The sequence below is a fragment of the Lissotriton helveticus genome, chromosome 3_1, assembly GCF_964261635.1.
Source record: "Lissotriton helveticus chromosome 3_1, aLisHel1.1, whole genome shotgun sequence".
In the NCBI taxonomy this organism is placed as follows: Eukaryota; Metazoa; Chordata; class Amphibia; order Caudata; family Salamandridae; genus Lissotriton; species Lissotriton helveticus.
In genome coordinates this window covers 370984258-371000308 of record NC_136061.1, presented here as the reverse complement: position 1 = coordinate 371000308, position 16051 = coordinate 370984258, and the positions used below count along the sequence as shown (strand labels likewise).

The 16051-nt window shown below is 41.8% G+C and overlaps 1 protein-coding gene across 3 annotated transcripts in view; it reads left to right on the top strand.

Moving 5' to 3' along the window:
- The window catches only part of NEK8 (NIMA related kinase 8), a 299189-nt gene that overhangs the window by 245428 nt on the left and 37710 nt on the right, over positions 1-16051 (top strand). For all 3 annotated transcript variants that reach the window (XM_078680094.1, XM_078680095.1, XM_078680093.1), the window contains exon 12: positions 14006-14172. In XM_078680094.1, coding sequence (XP_078536220.1) covers positions 14006-14172 — 167 coding nt within the window. The remainder of the gene's footprint in view (positions 1-14005; positions 14173-16051) is intronic.

Below are 16051 nucleotides of genomic sequence, written 5' to 3'. Positions count from 1 at the left end.
CTTAATGATACTGCAGTGCTGTGGAGCCCCGGTTGGCCTGGAATAGTCGGCCTCTGGGCTGGTGAATAGAGCCGCTCGCTTGAGACTGGATTGCGGATGGAATGGGGTAATCTCCATCGTGTTCGTGGGGCACTTGGTGCTAAATCACTTGTAGACAATCTGATTCTGGGTAAGAATTTCGTAAGTATAAGCCCACCTACCGTCATTAAGCCATGCTTTTGTCTCTGTCCGTGGGCGTCTATGCCCTCACGGGGTCCCTCTGCTGCCAGACAGGAATGATTGATGGGTTGCGGGCCTGTGGGAGGCTTCCTCCACCATGTGCAGTGCAGCACGGGAACCTCCCCCCCTGCCTTGCACCACCGAGTGCAGAGATGGGGGCGCGACCCCGCGCAGATCAGCAGTGTGACCAGATGGCCAAAGCAGGCACCAGTGGAGCTACTTGGAAGTATCTGCTGCCTGGGCACTCTGGTCACCAGCTCGAGCCGAGCCACCTGACCACCGAGTTTGGTAACCGGATGACCAGCTGGTGGGCAGCCAAACAGACGACCGGTCAGTGGCTGGCCGACAAGTTGACCGGTGAGTCGGGCGGACCAGGTACCTCTGACTTGTGTCTCCCCCTAGGTTCTATAAACCCCCACTTTGTGGTGGCTTAATAGTAAAGGAAAAATGACTTTACAGGCAGGCCTAAGGGGACCAGGGCTTTGGCTGGTGGCTTATCCCCACTTAGCTTCCCAGGCTCAGGCACCAGGAAGGTGGAAGGCACCAACCCGGGGCATCCTTCGCCAATTGACTGGGGGTGACTGTCTCTACCCAAGACATGGTGGCTGTAGGCAGGAGAGGTCACCTGTACCCTTCCAGGGTTGGAGTGGTGACTGGACCGAACTTAAAGACCTAAGCTAACACCTAGGCAGCATGGTGTTAAACCGCATAGGAGTCTGGGTCTCCTGCGCTGAACAGCTCCCATAATACCCTGTGAGAGATGGGCAAAGACATTGCTTTCACCTGGGAAGGCAGGTCTCCAGGTACTAAGCAGGGCCACATTCCCTACTCCAGCCAGTGTGGCATCGGAACAGGGAGGAGTCTGGGGCTCCTGCTGGCTGAACAGCTCTCGTAATCCCCCTTTGAGAGGCAGGCAAAGCCATGGCGTTCTCCTGGGAAGTCAGGGCTCCAGTCGCGGGTCAAGACCACCTTCCCAACCCAGACCAGGTTGGCTCTGACGGACTGAATAGCTCCCATAATCCCCTGTGAGAGGTGGGCAAAGCCTTGGCCAGTTTCAGGGAAGCCAGGACTCGGTGCAGCATGACCTTCCCTTCCTGGACCGGGGAGGAATCTGGGGCTCCTGTGTGAGGAATAGCTCCCGTAATCCCCCTGTTTAAGGCCTGGTCCCTGCAGGCTGGTGGCTCTAGCCAGCAGGCAGATCCTCCTACCCTGCCCAGGGTAGAGTGGAGCCCCACCCGCAAGGGTCTGCTAGGTTTCAAGATGTCCACCAATTTGCCAGCCAGCTTTGTGTGAGCAGAAACATCACAGTGATGTTTCATTCTCATGACCGATCCAGCCAATGGACAAGTAAGGGTATGCCAACTCAGTGAACCACTTCACCAGCCCGGCCTTCCTAATATGAATTATGACCAGGTCTATTCAGAACTTATAAGCCATCTGGTGTAAGTACATCTGTCAGGGCAAGAAAGCAAGGACAGGACGAGAACAGGGAACTACAAGCCCAGGGATTGGGGTATTAAGAATTTCCGAAATACTCTGGTATTATCAGACAGCCCACGTGAAGTATTTAATGCAGTGATTGTGTGTGGAACGTCAGAAGAAGTGGCGTTCGATTCGCCATACATTAGCAGAAAGGACACAGTGGGAGAGAGCTGGGACACCTAGTATGACCCTCGTCCTCATAGTATCTGTTCACAGTCACCACTCTAATAGAATGGGATGATACTGAGAGGAATATGATCTACCCATCTCTCTGCACTTCCTTACTTGAGAATACTGGCTACTCCCCTGCAAAGGAGGCTAAAGCATTTTAGGCCTGCAGGAAGGCTAGCTTTAACATGGTGGGAGATCAGTTTGATAAAGAACTTATCTAATCATTCCAACAGCTTAAGGTGTTCTTTGGTTTAGAAGACGAAGGGTTTGATACTTGCAGGTCAGACACTAACTTAATCAATAAATCAGTGATTTATAAAGCGCTGCTCTTGACTGCTGAAGGTATCCGGAAGCTGAGGTTTTGCTAGTCTCAGTCAAAGAGCCCCATTCTGAAATCTGCCAGGGAGTGTGATGTTCATAGGTTCCAGACCTTAGCAGTGAGGTAGGAAAAGGAACGACCTCTGCAATTGCTTTGTGTGTGCGGGGACCAGGGCAGCACAGGTGTTTGGTGCGTTGGTGGAAGCTCAGGCAGTGGTTGGTGTATGCTGTTCCCTGGTCATGTAGGGACTTGTAGGCATGTCCCAGGACCTTGAACTGGCATCTCCTCTTTCATCCTTAAGTCTTTCCTTCCACTTCTTAAGGCAACATTGTTCACTTCACATGGTCCAAACAACTGCTGTGCTTTATTTAAGCCTGCAGGATGAACTCTCTTAATCTCTGTCTCTTCTGGCTATTCAGCTTTAGAACTTGACTTTTCTTAACAGCATATGGCCTGTTAAGTTCGCATCTAAAGAGTAAGAAAAATGTGAAACTGATAGTCGCAGTGTTTTTCGGTCAAGCTTATAATTGACCTATGTTTAAAAATTATTTTCAATATAGTGGTCTCTGTCCAAATTAGTTTTGCTCTTTCACATGATGCTGTTGGCTGTTTGGTATATCATTCCACCTTTTGCGGGTCGTATGTGTTGTGATGCTTTAGGAACTCTTTTACATTGCAAATGTACACTGAATTATGGCACATTTAAAATATTTGTCTTAAAAATGCATTTCTGTATTGTAGGATCTTCACTGATAGTCAAAAAGGCTTGAATAATTAATTCTCCACTTCTTGCGCAGACGGAACACCGTTCTGCCATCCTACCATGGGTTCAACATTGTAGAATGTATTTTGTCCTTTGTCCTTTGTTCCTGAATGTTTAAAATGTTGCTGTGGGCTGTCTAACTTTATTAAGTTACATCATCTGTCATGAAAAGTAACTTGCCATAGCCACGCCTTTTTTCTGGCTTGCTTCAGCAGGATCTCTGAACACCTGTGATGTTTACCACCTCTGGAAAAAATCCTTATTTTTGTCAGGAAATCATTGTTACCAGTTTAACTTGACATTTTTTCATCTCTACGGTTGACTCTGACTGACTGACTCAGACTAATATTTCTTGTCCGAATACGATCCTCAATCACCAGCTGTCCTTCGTGTGGAAGGAAGAAAGCAGCGACTGATGCCTACAAAGTCCGTGTAGTTTGTCTTCTGTTGGCCCATTCATTTAAAGAGTGGAACATGAGAAAAAAATAAAAACATGAAAAGGAAAACATTTCTAAAAAACACTCCGAAGCAGGGGAGGCATCAGAATGCGAAGCTTGAGGCAAGATATGAAGGTGGATAAAGAGTGAAAAAATAGGAGTAGGCTAGAAAGTTCTGTCTGTAATCCTACCGCCATCCGCGAAAGACTCCCACAGAGGAAGACCAACAGATTAGAAAACACCTGACATCAACACCATTCTCTTCTACACCAATCAGCCTTCTCCTCCAAGTACATCTGTGAACAAAAGACCAAGATCATATTCTCACTCCAAATCTCCTTATTGGGATGCATTTCTCTCATCCTATACATTTACTTTTCCTGCACATTCTCGTTTTAGAGTGTCTCTGGTAGATGACATCCTAGCATTTCAAGATGTACTGGCTAGAGAAGAAGTAAAATTAAACATCCCATTGGAGACTCCGCACCAAGAGCTGCTCCTAGACCTATTTTACCTCTAGTCCCATGTCTACCACATATTGCAGAGGATATTGCCAAGATGGCCATACCAACCTCAGCAACACCACAGGCAACCGCTAAGCCAATATCAAAGAAGATACTAAAAAAGAAACCAGTCCCCTTAAAACTTCTCACTCAAGAAGAAGAAACTTGTTAGGCAATAGACAATGATGGACCTATACCCTCCCTTCAGTGACCCACTCCTATAGGGGGAGCGGTGACATAATTCTTGGAAGAGTGGAACCTCATAACTAAGGACAGATAGGTTTTAAACATCATTCAAAGGGGTTACTTAATCAGATTCGAGATTATTCCACAGCCCGTTCCACACAAACCATAATCAAAATGTAATCTATCCTATCTGCCAGATGAAACACACCCCTTACTAAAAGTGGGTGATAGAAAGTGTTCCATCAATTTACCCTAGATATTTCCTCACACTAAAGAAAAGCAAACTCAAACAGTATCGTCCGTTTTTAGATCTGCAGTTTGTAAACAAATACATCACCAGGAAGAATTCAAAAGGTGACTGGCTTGGTGCAATAGATTTACTAGACTTGTATTTTCACATTTCATCTTCATGTTTGCATAGGAAATATCTGAGATTCTTAGTAGGGAATAATCATTATCAGTACATGGTCAGATATTTGTTTATCCATATGTCGACGACTAGCTGATAAAAGCAGACTCTCAGTCAAAAGCGGCACAAGACTTCAGGACCACAGCTTGGTTATTAACACAACTGGGACTGCAGATCAACATACACAAATTTACAGCAACACCAGTGCAGTGTCTGATATATCTAGGGGCAAAGATAGAGACTAAAAATAAAGTTTTTATCCTTTGGAGGAGAAAATATTATATATTCAAACAGCATGTGTGGATCTAAACAATACCAGCAATCCCGTAGCTCACCAAGTTGCAACACTCCTAGGAACCATGGCATCTTGCATATTCCCAGTCCCAAAATCAAGATTCTTTATGAGGCAGCTTGAAGAATGTCTCCAAAACTAGTGGTCTCAAAGAGCTGAAAATTGGGAAAACTCCATACATCTGACATTTGCGGCACAAAACTCTCTAGCATGGTGGTGCAAAACACAGAACTTAGTAGTGGGAGTTCTGTTGCAAAAACAAAAACGTAGACGATAGTCATGGATGCCTCTCTGTTAGGATGGGGGCACATATGGGCCAACTAACAATTAAGGGCCTATGGTTGAGAGAGAGAAAACAGATCACATCAGTCTTCTGGAACTGTAGGCAGTGCACTTAACCCTCACAGCCTTTTTACCACCACTTTCAAAAGAAGTAATGATTCAAACAAACAACACCATCACAATGTACTATATCTACAAAGAGAGAGAAACAAGATCAAGGCAATTGTCTTTGTAGGCTCAAACCATGTGGCATTGGTCTCATACAAGAGATCTATTGCTCACAGCTTATCGTAACCCAGGTGTAAAGAATGTAGAGGCAGATTTTCCCTGTCAGCAACATGAAGAAAATCACAAATGGGTGGTAACCGACTAGGTTGTACTCAATATTTTCGCAGAATAGGGTACTCCAACATTTACAATGCTCAATACAAATAATGCAGAACTTTTGCATCCAGAGCTTAACTCAGTGGTCAACGCCCCTTTTATCAATTTTTCTGCACCTCTCCATTGATTCCACTGATATCAATGGTGATCCTCAAGCTATAGAAGTGAGAACGTAAATGATTCTAATAGCACCAGATTTACTAAGGCAATGGTGGTACCCGGACATTCTACAACCGTCTGTTGCATCACAAACGATTGCTATGTAGACTGGATCTTATGACCAGACTTCAGGGCCCAATATAACATTTGAGCCTTTAATCTGAATTTAGCTGCATAGCTCCTGAAATCTGACAGTATGGGCATTTAAACCTACCTCCTGACTGCATGATTATTCTTAAAGAGTCCAAATGCCCTTCTACAAGACCCTGTTATATTGGAAAAGGTAGATTTTGCATCTAGTGTTGAAACAATGGTCATGATGCCATTACTAGTCAGGAAGATGTCATACTGACACTTGCTTTATGTTGCAAAATCAAAGTTACAAATGTCATCGATTTAAATGCATTTGATGGCTATAACTGCTGCGGGTGGTATTTTAAAATTGCACAGAGAATCACCTTTTAAGCCGGCTTCTCCCATTATAGAAATTTACAAAGCACAAGCTAGGGGAGCAATTTTATATGGAGCCGAACTTTGGGGCCATCGACCGGTTGATGGCATCAGTAAGACTGAAAATCAATTTTTAAGATCATTGCTAGCTTTGCCATCTAGTACCCCCCTCACCCCCATGAGAATGGATTTAGGTATCAGACCAATACAAGATGAAGTCGCCCTACGCCCTGTTACTTATTGGCGCAGACTATGGGTAACCCCATAATTAATACATTTTAGACTTGCAATGGAAGAGGTATTGGGCCTCCCTGGGTCTGAGAAATTGCAGTGGTTTGCCTTTATAAAAACGGAGAGTATGAGACTAGATTTACCTGGTCTTTGGTCTAACCCTGCAGTGGTATGCGCACAGTGGTCGCGCGCTGATCTAGTTAATTTGGATCACAGGTCCAGAATTTCAGCTACCCAGGGTAATTCCTCTCTGGGCCCACTTACTGTCAAGTTTTTTAATATGAAAGATGAATACATAGTAGAGCCATTCCTAGATGAGATTTTACCTATTACAGCGAGGAAATACTACTTACAATTTAGATATGGCACACTTCCGTTTAGGGTCTTCTCCCACAATTGGTCCCCGAACAAGTTAGTTGAATGTCCTGTGTGTGGGGCCAAAGAAGAGTCTGAGTCCCATGTTTTTTTCTTTTGCCCTACATATAAAAATATACGACAATGTTGGCTTATCCAACTTTGCAAAAACTTGGGATTTAGAAATCATAAAGAGGCCCTAAGAATACTTAAGAGTAATACTTCCACCCATGTTATATTCTCAGTCTCACACTTTATTGATGCTATGTGGCGCAGGAGAAGATGCTTTTTGTAGAAGATCTTTATAGCTTGTAGATACTACACATGAATTGTTAATCTATGTATTCCCAATGCTGTACAGTTTTTTATTTTTATATTTTTACATATATTTATTGTCATTGGTTCGGGTTTTTTAGCAATGTTATGAATGGTTAATATGTATCTTTTATGGTCTACGACTAAATTAAAGATTACTTGACTGACTGACTGGCTTACAGGTGATTCCCACAACAGTTATCTTTCATTAAGTTTCCTGGAGTGAAAGACTTCCCTGAAAGTCTTAAGAAGGTTTTTCATTCCATGGGAATTGAATTTGGTGTTACCAAAACAGATGAACCCCCCTTTTGAACCTGTACGTAAATCTGCTTTACAAATGCTGTCATGGAATTCAGCCTATTTACAGCAATTACGTTAGTGAGAAGAGTTGATGAGCTGTAAGATGTATAACCAATCAAGCCTTTCACTTTTTTTTCATGCCAACACGGTAGTTTTAAGAACTCACCCCTCCTTTTTTACCCAAATTACTTTTATATTTCATATAAATCAGTCTATTACTCTTCCTACTTTCTTTACTATCCCATCTACTCCAATAGAAATACCTCTTCACTCTCTAGATGGAAGAAGGTGCCATGTTTTTATTTAGCTAAGTCTAAAGCAGGGGTCTCCAACCTTTTTCTGTAGTGAGAGCTACTTCTGATCAGTGAAAATCATGTTATGTTATATTATGTTATAGAAACTTCTAAAGCGCATAATCACCCAAGTGTATCTTGGTGCTGAGTTGGGGTATTGCAGTGTAGTAGGGACAGAGGAGGCTAAGTATTGAAAAGCCACGTTTTTACAAGTTTTCTAAAACTCAATATAGTGGGAGCTGCTTTGATATTTATGGGCCGGCTGTTCCAACAGCACTGATGCTTCGGAAAAGAAACAGCTGCCCGTACCCCAGCCCCCCATTTGAGACTCTTAAATCTAGGGCGAGAGATGATCAATGTATTTTTTGATCGTAGGTCTCGATTGGGTATGTACCCGGAGAGAGATTGTTTAAGGTAGGTGGGGCCGGAATGATGTAAGGCTTTATAAGTAAGGCACAGTGCCTTAAATTTGAGCCGGTTACCCACTGTAAGCCAGTGGAGCTTTTTGATAAAAGCTGAGACAGGATGACATTTGGGCAGTTCAAGGAAAAGCCTAGCTGCTGCATTTTTAACGCTTTGCAATTTCCTTGTGTACTGTTTTTGGAGATTAACGTACAGACCGTTAAAATAATCCAATTTGGAAAGGATTAGTAATGAAATAACTGTTTTTCTGGACGTAAGAGGAATGAACGGGAGAATCTTCTTAATAATTCTCAGAGTATTAAAGCTAGAAGAGATAATGAACAGATATGCTTGTTAAAATTCAGTTTCTAGTCAATGACTATGCCCAGATTTTTTACTTTTTGGACCGGGATGGGGAGTGTTTCTGACTCCGTGGGCCAGCATGCTGGATTCCAGAAGTGAGGTTTATTGCCAAATAGAAGGACCTCGGTTTTCTCCGAGTTCAGTTTAAGGTAGTGCTTACCGATCCAGTTGCTGACTGCTCTCATACAAATATAAAACTGGGAAGAATTAAATACTACTTTGTTGGATGCCGAAATGACAATCTGCGTGCCGTCTGCGTACGAAGAGGGTGAAAACCCAAAAGATCTTATCAGAGAGGATCCATATCCACGACAGACATTATAGTAAGCCCCTTAATGTTTCATCGAAAAAGTTTTCTTCACTTTAAATTTCTCCCATTTGAAAAAACAACTATTTTTCAGTTATAAATATGGCGTGATGTCTACTGCCAACTGAAAGCAAGAGGCCTCCTGTTTGGAAATGCAACAATTAGAAATGGAAGGAAATTAAAGTGAAGAGTTAATCATTAAGATAATTTTTCATTTTCTGCCATTCAAAAGCAGTCAGAAACATAATTTTGCTCCGACTTTTACTTCAGTTCTTCACCTCTGTGATCCAGTCTGGCCCAAAAATCTGACTGAGCACCACTCATTATCAGGCTCTGCTATCTGCAGTTTGAGAATAATAACATAAAGTACACACACCTTCCTTTTACATTAAATGATAAATGTGTCCCTGTTATTTAAAAAGGAACTCAAGGTTGGGAGCTACTTTGAAGGTGTCTGGGAGCTACTGGTAGCGCTCAATCAACAGGTTGGAGACACCTGGTCTAAAGATACTAAAAAGGACACAATAATTATTTATTATTATGGCCATATGAGGCAAAATCTGGTGACATCTGAACAATCTATTGCCAGATGGATAGGAGCATTTATTTATGTGATTGACCTGCTCTCTAACCATCCTCCTCCATGTAGACCCAAGTCCCAGTCCACAAGACAGAAGGCTGAAATCACAGCCTGGGTTAGGCATGGTCAGTTTTGGAAATTTGAAAAGCAGCAAGATGTAAGTCAGTGCATATTTTTACTTTGCGCTGCTGCCTAGAAATGGATGCTCACGATTTGGCTAAAATTGGTCAAGAAACAGAAATCTTTTTAAATGAAAGCAGTGTTTACACAATGAATTTCTAAAGAATATTTTTTATACTTTTCGTCTATGACCTAACTGCTGCATAATATACTTTTAGCTTGGTCCTCTATTCTAGCATTTATAACTATAAATTAATATCCTATGATACAGAAGAAAAGTCTGTGTGGTCCTGGTTCTGCAGCGTAGGAATCTTCATTGTAGTCTTAAGTGACCCATCCAGCTCCCTCCTGTATTAAGCATTATTGGTATGCTTGGTTTTCAACAAAAAAAACTGGCTCTGGCAGGTATCTGCCTGTAGAATGTAATATGGGAAGGGGTGTCTCCCAGGCTGTAAAAGGGTCAGACCGTCTTTTTATCTACACTTAATGTAAGCCTATCATGCTGCATTTTTACCTTTATGCACATAATGTTGAAAGGGCTTTTACATGTCAGATAATGTAACCTCATAAAGTTGGAAATCCCATGGCAACATTTTGAATAGTCTGGAAAAGATTACATCTGTGATAAACTTCCAGCGGACATAATTTTGCATGAATTCGATGGTTGAAAGAAATTCCACTATGTTAAACCCATGGAAGAATGGCTATGCAGAAAGGTGTTCCGGGGTTTGCTCAGGAAGCGGAGAATTATTCAAGCCATTATGACTTCAATGAAGATTCCTACAATGCCGAACTATGACCACAGGTACGGACCTTTTTATTTTTACAGAAAGCTATCTTTTTTGTTTCTGTTTTTCAATATGATGAGGTTTTTTTCTTTTTAAATATTTTATTCAGGACTAAAAATGCAAGCAAAACTGTTAGCTTTGTCAGAACGCATTTGCGTTCTCCAGTGAAAGATAGCTCCTTAACAAATTCAGTCTGTTTTCGAACCTGAAATGTTTTCAGCGACACCTTTTCGATACTTAAAATAATACCAAGTTCAGAGTTTGCATTCCGTTTTAGAAGAGGGCAGCAGCCTCCAGAGTATAAAAACCTGTTAGACGTCTCTGGGAAGCCTTTGCCCCTTTTCCTAATCCACAGGACTTGTTAAAAGCTCCTTAAATATATCAACTATTATATTGAAAATTGGAAATTTTCTGTTGTTTTGTAAGTTTCAAGTCGGTTAGCCCTACAGTATGGGGCTGGGTTGTATACCTCATCACTTACCATTAATTTAGTTGAGTGCCTGGTTCTTGAGAAAGTAGAGTATTAATATCTTTAAGCCTCTGGTCGGTGACAACTTTGCTATCATGTGCTGCTATTAAAGATTTTACCAGGAAGCAATATAGGATCAAATGAAAGGCCACATGGATTAGATGGAGTTCTATCAAATTATACCTCAAACTCAATTAAACGTCCCTCCACTAAAAAGACCCCCCCAAAGACACCAAAACCTGCATAGCAAAACAATAAAGGAGCAAAAGGTAAAAAGTATGGTCACACATGTATTGTACTTTAGTTTACTATATGCGAAGAGTACCTTCTTTTTATGCTGCGTTCAAAATGACTGATCCATGAAACCTTTCAATTCAAATGTCCAGTTTCTCAAGAGACAGCATAGGTTTCATTCCTTTGTAAGGACAGTCTTTCAACTGTACATTTGAGAAAAACATATAGTCACTGTGCGGTAACAGGCAACACATTTGTTAGAGAGGGCTTAAGTGCTGCGCCTCCAAACGTTCTTTTGCATGGCGTGTTGGACAGGGATTTCTGTCTGTAGCTGCAGGCTGTTGCGACCAGTTGTGAAGGAGAAAGGGCAAGGCTTAAGAATAGTAGAGTCAGACACTGTGCGGGGGTGGGGGTGGGATCCGGGCGGGGGGGGAAAGGGGAGGGAGTCGGGGGGGATGTTCATTTACATCAAAATGTTGATTGAATTGCCTGTATGTGATGATTACTTACCTGCTCACTGTTCCTCTGGTTCCGGAGAGCAGTGCCTTTTTTTTGCAATCCCTCAACAACATAATGCAATTTTGTTCTGAAAAAAAAAAAAAAGAATAGTAGAGTCACCATCAAGGTGGGTTTTCCTACTCTTATCTTGATGATCCATGGCCTTGAACAGAGGCTTCTGAGACCTGGATTTGGCAGAGGAGTTTGCAACATAAAATTGTTTAGGTTCTTCAAAATGAATGTCACTGTGCTAGAACACATTAGTGATGTACTCAGCAGTGACAATATGATTCTGCATTCATGCTATACACACAGATAAAAAATAATACCTTTTGCAAGTGGCAACTGCAGTGTGAGAGGGCCTGCCAGCTGCCAGGAACACGTTTAGTTGGTCATCCACTGACTGTGTTTTATAACAAGCATTGGAAATGCAATAGGTCTCGCAGCATTAGAGTTAGTGCATTTAGAATTGTTTATGGGTTTTTTGTTGTAAATCTTTTGCATTTTTATTTTTTGTAGCCAATGCTAAAGAATTACAAATCAAAAAAGCAATAAACATTTGTAAAAGCTTTAACTAAAAATCCTGTGAGACCTATTGCACTGTGTGAGGGTGAGGTGTTGAGGGTGAGTGGATGCGGTGGTGGATGTAGTGGTGGTGGATGCGGTGGTGGTGGATGCGGTGGTGGATGTGGTGGATGCGGTGGTGGATGTGGTGGTGGATGTGGTGGATGCGGTGGTGGATGTGGTGGTGGATGTGGCGGTGGATGTGGCGGTGGATGTGGCGGTGGATGTGGCGGTGGATGTGGCGGTGGATGTCATGGTGGATGCGGTGGATGTGGTGGTGGTGGATGCGGTGGTGGATGTAGTGGTGGTGGATGCGGTGGTGGTGGATGTGGTGGTGGATGTGGTGGTGGATGTGGTGGTGGATGTGGTGGTGGATGCGGTGGTGGATGTGGCGGTGGATGTCATGGTGGATGCGGTGGATGTGGTGGTGGATACGGTGGTGGATGTAGTGGTGGTGGATGTAGTGGTGGCGGTGGATGTGGTGGTGGATGTGGTGGATGTGGTGGTGGTGGATGTGGCGGTGGATGTGGCGGTGGATGCGGTGGTGGATGTGGTGGTGGATGTGGTGGTGGATGTGGTGGCAAGATTGATTGGTGAAATTAGTACATGCAACCGGAGTAGTTACAGTCCTGTAATGAATGTCTACTGTTGGATTTATAGCTTATTAGTCGGGTCTTGCTATTATGAGCATCGTTCAGCTTTATCTGAAGTCTCATTTGAAGCAACCTCTCCAACCCACTGATGATAGCTTAATTTGCTTTGCAAAGATTTGTAATTGCTCTGTCACTAAGTACATCCTAGAAGAGATGTTGCATCAAAGTAATTACAACACTGACTCGCCAGAGATCAAGTTGTAAAAACCCAAGATGACACAGAACTAAATTCTAAGATGATAGTAAAATCTATTAAGAGTATCCATCCATCCACTCATTCACTATGAATTCTGTTATGGAAGATGTGTAAAATGCTTCAAGTTAAATACACAATTTCTCTCTCATAAGATGGGGAGTAACTCATTTTAGGGACTCTTCGGGATTACATTTTAGGTTAATATAATGTAAGTAGTAAAAAATATACTTTTTATTTTTGCTTGCTTTGTTTTGATTAGTTTTATAAATACTAACAATAAGCCCGTATTTTTTAAGCAATTCAATGCAACAGAAAATGCTCTTAACAGGAACACAGAACGCTGCTATCAAGTGAGTAACCGCTAGATGGCAGAGCGTAGATGAGTAAAGTACAGGGAAGACAGGATGTGTTTAAGTGCCACTCCTCCGACTCCAACAACGAGGTGCGAGACTGCTAGTTTCGGCTTGGACGAGGAGTTGTCCACTAATAGTTAATCAGTCTAACTTCCAAACACTTCCCGGGCAGAGAAAAACACCGCGTACTGTGAAACGGACCACGGGCGGCAACAGGTAATAAGCACCGGCAAAGCAGACACAAGCTGGTGCGATCGTTACATTTTTAAAAATGTTTTTCCTGCAAGCCTAAACCTCTTTAAAAAAACAAGAAGCAGGAAAAGTAAACATGTCACCACCAAAACTTGCCAGACTAATAACACTGGCAGTAAGAACAACAATTCCAAAAATAGAAACGGCACATTTAATTGTGAAAAAATTTGACTTTGTGTTGTTTCTTCCACAGAGGCGGACTTGGAATAGGTGCAGAAACACTTTTCAAATTACTGTAAAACGTACACACGTATATAAAAAGAAGGAAAACAAGAACATCGACAAAAGAACCAAGACGGAGGGAAGAGAGGGGAGGGGGGAGGAGAAATGCGACACGGCGGGAAGGGGCAGGCAGGATGACTCAGGGGAGGGGGCGGAGCGGCATGTGGGTGTGAACAAGCCGGGCCTTTGAAGTGAAGCTAAGCTTCACTTCAAAGGTGTCGGAGGAATGCGGGCGGCTGTGCACGCGCTTTTAAGCTCAATGCACATGCGCATTGAGCTTAAAAGTCACGGGCACTGCAAGGAATCGCCACGATTCCTTGCAAGTTAGATAAAGTGTGGATGAGCCCCTATAGTCTCGCTTGCTCGATGCGCATGCGCATCGACAGGCGAGACCTAAAAAGGCAGACTGCTGGATGGTGTTCTTAACGCTGTCATTCATGTGTTTTTCGCTGCAGGTTCAATAAACTTGGCCTCGATGAGATCACAGCTGAATGGGGTGAACCACCACAAGAGAAACAAGTGGATGAAGCGTACACCTTCACTCCTGTGCGGTCTGCGCCCTTGAATGAAGAGGACATCCTCTCTGTAGACATCGGGACAGCCCATTCTGCTGCAATTACAGGTATGACATTGTTAGGCAACAGGGCTGGAATAAAGCATGTCCCCATATATGGGGTGAGACTCACCCAAGCATATGAGGTTTGCTCAAGGAGAATGCATTGCATATCTGTTATCTGTCTTTGGTTGCATGGTGCCCTATTAAACACTTTGTATGAAGAACACAGTGAGGCCTATTTAGAAACTGCATTTTGTAGTACATCAGTAGTACTACAATTACTACCAAATGGTATTCACAAACCTACGTGCGGAGGTTGTGCTTCACCTATCGTTTTCTGTACAAAGATCTCTGCTCCAACTGCAGAGTCTCAGTACAAAGAATATAAATACATGTCCACAGAGATCTTCCTATTGTAAAGTGCAGGAAAATGTAGAATAATGTATTAAACATGAAAATAATTAGTAAAAAATATTTTTATGTTAATATTATTGTGCATTAATTTTAGATGTTTATTTTTAAAAACAGAATACAAATGTTACATCATTAATCATTTTATTTACATTTACATTTTAATTATTTGGAATATATTAAATGTAAATTAATTTTTTTTCTGAAGAATGAATTATATCAAAATCCCACTTAAAGTTAAATGACATTTTTTATTATGTAACTATTAAGAGTGATGTCTAGAATTAAGTAAACGGATTTTAATAGTATTTTAATATAAAATGTTGTTATTTTTCAATTTTTAAAAGCTTATTAAAATATATTACAAGCAAATATTTTATTTTAATTTTTGTATCATTTATTAATATGAAAATTAATTCATATGTTAAACTATTTAAAATTATTCAGTGCTTGGCCATGTATAGTGCTGGACTTACTACTGCTCCTTTTTGTCTATAGTAAAGTTAACACTTGTAAATTTGGCTCCACCGCCCATTTCAGGGATGGAGACATGTAAATCTATGTTTTGAGTAACTTTACATTTGGAAATTGTGACTAGCCCAAAGTAGCAAAGTTGCTCAAAAGTGTAAGAGTAGATGTACACATGTAGACTTATTCATGTATAAATTACCTTTGTGAATAGGCCCCAGAGTATTGATTAGCTTGTAAAAGCTTTAAAGAAAGTACCATGTGTATAGGTACAATGTGTTTAGATAGCATAACTTTGCTAAGGGTACAGTTTTATTAGGCCAGGAATGTTTTCAGACTAAATTGAATTGTTAGTGGAGATGTTAAAATAGATCCAGGGAACGGAACATGAAGCATTAGGTTATAACAGCTAGAGTACAATACGAAGTTACCACTGAAGCTGGTACTTTCAGTGCTGTCAAAATATTTCTTAGGAAAGATAGAGTGTAGTAAAGTGCAAAGGTAGAGCAGATAACATTAGATAAAAGTAGCACAGCATGTTACCATTGTGTCTGGTAGAGAATAGTAAATTGGCTCTATGATGCTCCAATTTTGATGGTAGTGCAAACTTTTTTGGGAATCCTTTGCGGATTAAGGGCCATATGTATCAACATTCCATTTTGCGATTCCTAAATAGCGATTTTTAAGGAATCGCTATTTAGAAATCGCAAAATGGTATGTATGTAGGAAATCGCTTCTTTTTAGCGATTCCTTAAAATTCCTTAATTGCGATTAGCAAATTGCTAATCGCAATTAAGGAATAATTTCCCATTCATTTCTATGGGCCAGGAGGCCCATAGGAATGAAGGGGAAATTTGCGATTCGCAAATTATGAATATTTTCAAGGGTGCAGGGGTGTCTCAAAAACACCCTGCTGCACCCCTGAAAATGACATGTGTGCGCATATGGCGCACATACATGCCCTAAGGGCATGTATGAGCGTCACATGGCACCTTTTGATGTTTAAAAAAATGCTTTTTTTAAAGAATTCGCAACTTACCACCAACTAGAAGTTGGTGGTAATTTG